Raw genomic sequence first — 2,665 nt, 5'->3', positions numbered from 1 at the left:
TCAAAATACTGTTAGAATGGCATTTCACTTAGCAGCAGACATCCCTATGAGTATATGGGCTCGGACTTACAGCTGAAAGAAAGAAAAATATATTTTGAGTGCAGAGTTCCGTCACGCTTGTGCTTGCCTAAGTTTCAGACCAATTCTGTCTTTCAAAACACATGTTAAGTTCTTTATACTCTGTATGTTCACTGGCTGTAAACCTGCCAGTTCCAGGATGCAAGTAAGAGCGTGGGTTTTCCTGAAGGTCCGCTAATTTTTAAGACACAGTCATCACACATCTGCACGGCAGTTCTCCAACACAAAAACACTCCTTCATTCTTCACACACACAACAGGTAAGATGGTGTCAGATTTATTAGTATTTGCTTTTACTAAGGCACATGACGTATAGAAATACTGAGGTACAAAAATGCAGTTTCCTGCATATGAGATTTAAAACCCCATTTTGACAAAGATGAGCTACATCTCTTCTGCCCAGAACATTCAGCTTTTAGCCATTTTTTTCTTTTGTACCAGTTCAACAAGCAACTTGTATCTTGCTATACACTCCTCCTAAAAGGAAAAACAGAAGTGTTAATTGATGTCTTAGTATTGCTTTAACTGTACACATGCTACCTCATTCTAGAAGAAGAGTTAGGTTCCGGGGTTTGGGTTGGTTTTCGTTGGGGGTGGGTGGGTGTGTTTTGGGTTGGGCTTTTTTTTTTTTTTGAGAATCTATGTTCAGTGAACAATAGATTAGAAAAATGAACTTGCAATTTACATTTCTTAATGCGTAATTTCTCTCTTTAAAGAGCACACAAACCCAAGAAAACAGTTGCCCGGTATCGTGACAATGACTGTAAAAGCACTTATTTACCAGTTGTACTGTAGTCTCCACTTCAGTTATTCCAGTGTGAGTCACACTGCAGATAGGTTAAGACAAGCCTTTACGGTCACCAGCACCTACTGACACCAGATCCTGCCGAACAGCTTCCAAGCCGAAGAAACAAATCCCCCAACCTTGTTTCCTGCTCTCCCTCTCAGTGTTCTCAGTCAGCACAAATAAAACGCAGATTTTCTGCGGCTACAATGACTGAAGCAAGCAAACTAAGCTATCACCACTATTATGAACTCTAGCACAGACCAACTACATCAGTGACCATGCTGTTATAGAAAGATTATACCTACAAAAAGAACATTAGATTATCGAGCATGTAACACGTGCAGATGCGTAACTTTATTTTGTTTGTTCCCTGAGATGGGTTGAAAAAGGTAAGAGTCTAAGCAAAGTGGCTCACCAACATTTGGTTACTAACTCTGAATCAAAATTTGTTTTAAAATATAATTTGTCCTGCAACTGAAGATCTGAAAGGCAGAGGACAGGTAGTATTTTAAATGAAACAGGAGGTATTTCAACTTTTTCTGTAATAGATCGAACAAACTGAATTAAATGACGATGCGTTTTAAATAAAAACCCAAACACGCCAGTCATGCTCTTTAGGTGTACTGTGGCTGCACCGATGGGCTAAATAAAGACCTCACCTTTCTGCATGGACCCTCTGTTCTTAGGGTAATCATCAGTTGGTAGAAAATACGTTCCCCCTCTATTTATACTGTAGTTCAAATAAAACAAAGCATACCTTGCTTTTTGCAGGAACACATTTTGCTATTTTATCCCAGCGATCCGATGTTCCCTTTGGATACTGCTGCAAGGCCATTTCAAGAAGTTTCTGTTGATTTTGAGTCCACAGTTCTTCTGGTGCACGGCTTTTCGCTCTCCTTCTGCTCTCATCATCACTCTCTTCCTCTTGCTCGGTGTTATCAAAATCTTTCTGGCGCCTTCCTCTGCTCTTCTCTTCCGCTACCTCTTTCGCTGCCAGTAGAGTCGTTTCAGGTGCTTTGATGGTTTTTCGTTTGCGGTGTCTGGTTTCACTTGCAATGGTCTCCTTTTGCTCTGTGTGGACATCCATCTGCTCTGGGATATGATCATAGTTCCCCTCCTCCTCCTCCTCCCTTTCTCGTTGGGTGATTATATGGTCTGGCAAATTCATGTTGACTTTGACGTTCTTGGAATTCTGGGCCAGTGTTTTAAGCTCAGAGAGTCTAATGACACCTGTTGGAAGTATTGTTGTTACACTCTCAAAAAAATAAAACAAACCACAAACAAGCAGGGAACTGCCTGCAAATAAAAGATACCTGGCATAGTGCAGAGAAAAGAAAAAGCTCTTCTGGATTAAGAGCTTAAGGAAAATGCTTACTGAGAAATCAAGATATTTGTTATGAAGCAATGAACATTGCCAATTATGAGCTTATCTGGTGTGTGTGAAGTACAAGTAAATTACCACACTGATGTAAACAAATGTAATAGCTCGAACAAATGAACAAAACCCACAATAAACTGACTAAGAAAGCCCGGGAGGACGTAGCTGGAGGGAAACATTCTCTCAGAATAACCATCAGTTCTTCTGTTTGCTCAAAGGCAAAGGTGCAAAAGTCTCTCTGCGAAGCACACCCTGACAGGTACAAAACGCACTGCCTTTGCGTAGCCACAATCCAAATACAGTGTTTTTCATAAGCATCAGTGAGGATCTGAACATAACACCGGTCTATGGGACCTGATGAGATGCAAACCAGAGTCCTGAGGAAATTGGCTGGTGGCGTTGCCAACCCACTTCCATGGGGTT

At 41.0% G+C, this 2,665-nt stretch overlaps 1 protein-coding gene across 1 annotated transcript; it reads right to left on the bottom strand.

Moving 5' to 3' along the window:
* Nucleotides 1-338: 338 nt before the first annotated feature.
* LOC104500789 (dnaJ homolog subfamily C member 1-like) lies at nt 339-2,032 on the bottom strand. The gene is made up of 2 exons (XM_010144501.1): nt 1,622-2,032; nt 339-554 (listed from the first exon to the last, which is right to left on the bottom strand). The coding sequence occupies exons 1-2, from the start codon at nt 2,030-2,032 to the stop codon at nt 486-488; spliced, it is 480 nt and encodes a 159-aa protein (XP_010142803.1). The 3' UTR covers nt 339-485.
* Nucleotides 2,033-2,665: the final 633 nt, after the last annotated feature.

Source organism: Buceros rhinoceros, unplaced genomic scaffold (assembly GCF_000710305.1).
Source record: "Buceros rhinoceros silvestris isolate BGI_N320 unplaced genomic scaffold, ASM71030v1 scaffold10391, whole genome shotgun sequence".
In the NCBI taxonomy this organism is placed as follows: domain Eukaryota; kingdom Metazoa; phylum Chordata; class Aves; order Bucerotiformes; family Bucerotidae; genus Buceros; species Buceros rhinoceros.
Note: the sequence above shows the minus strand (reverse complement) of the source record. Positions and strands in the feature narration are given on the sequence as shown.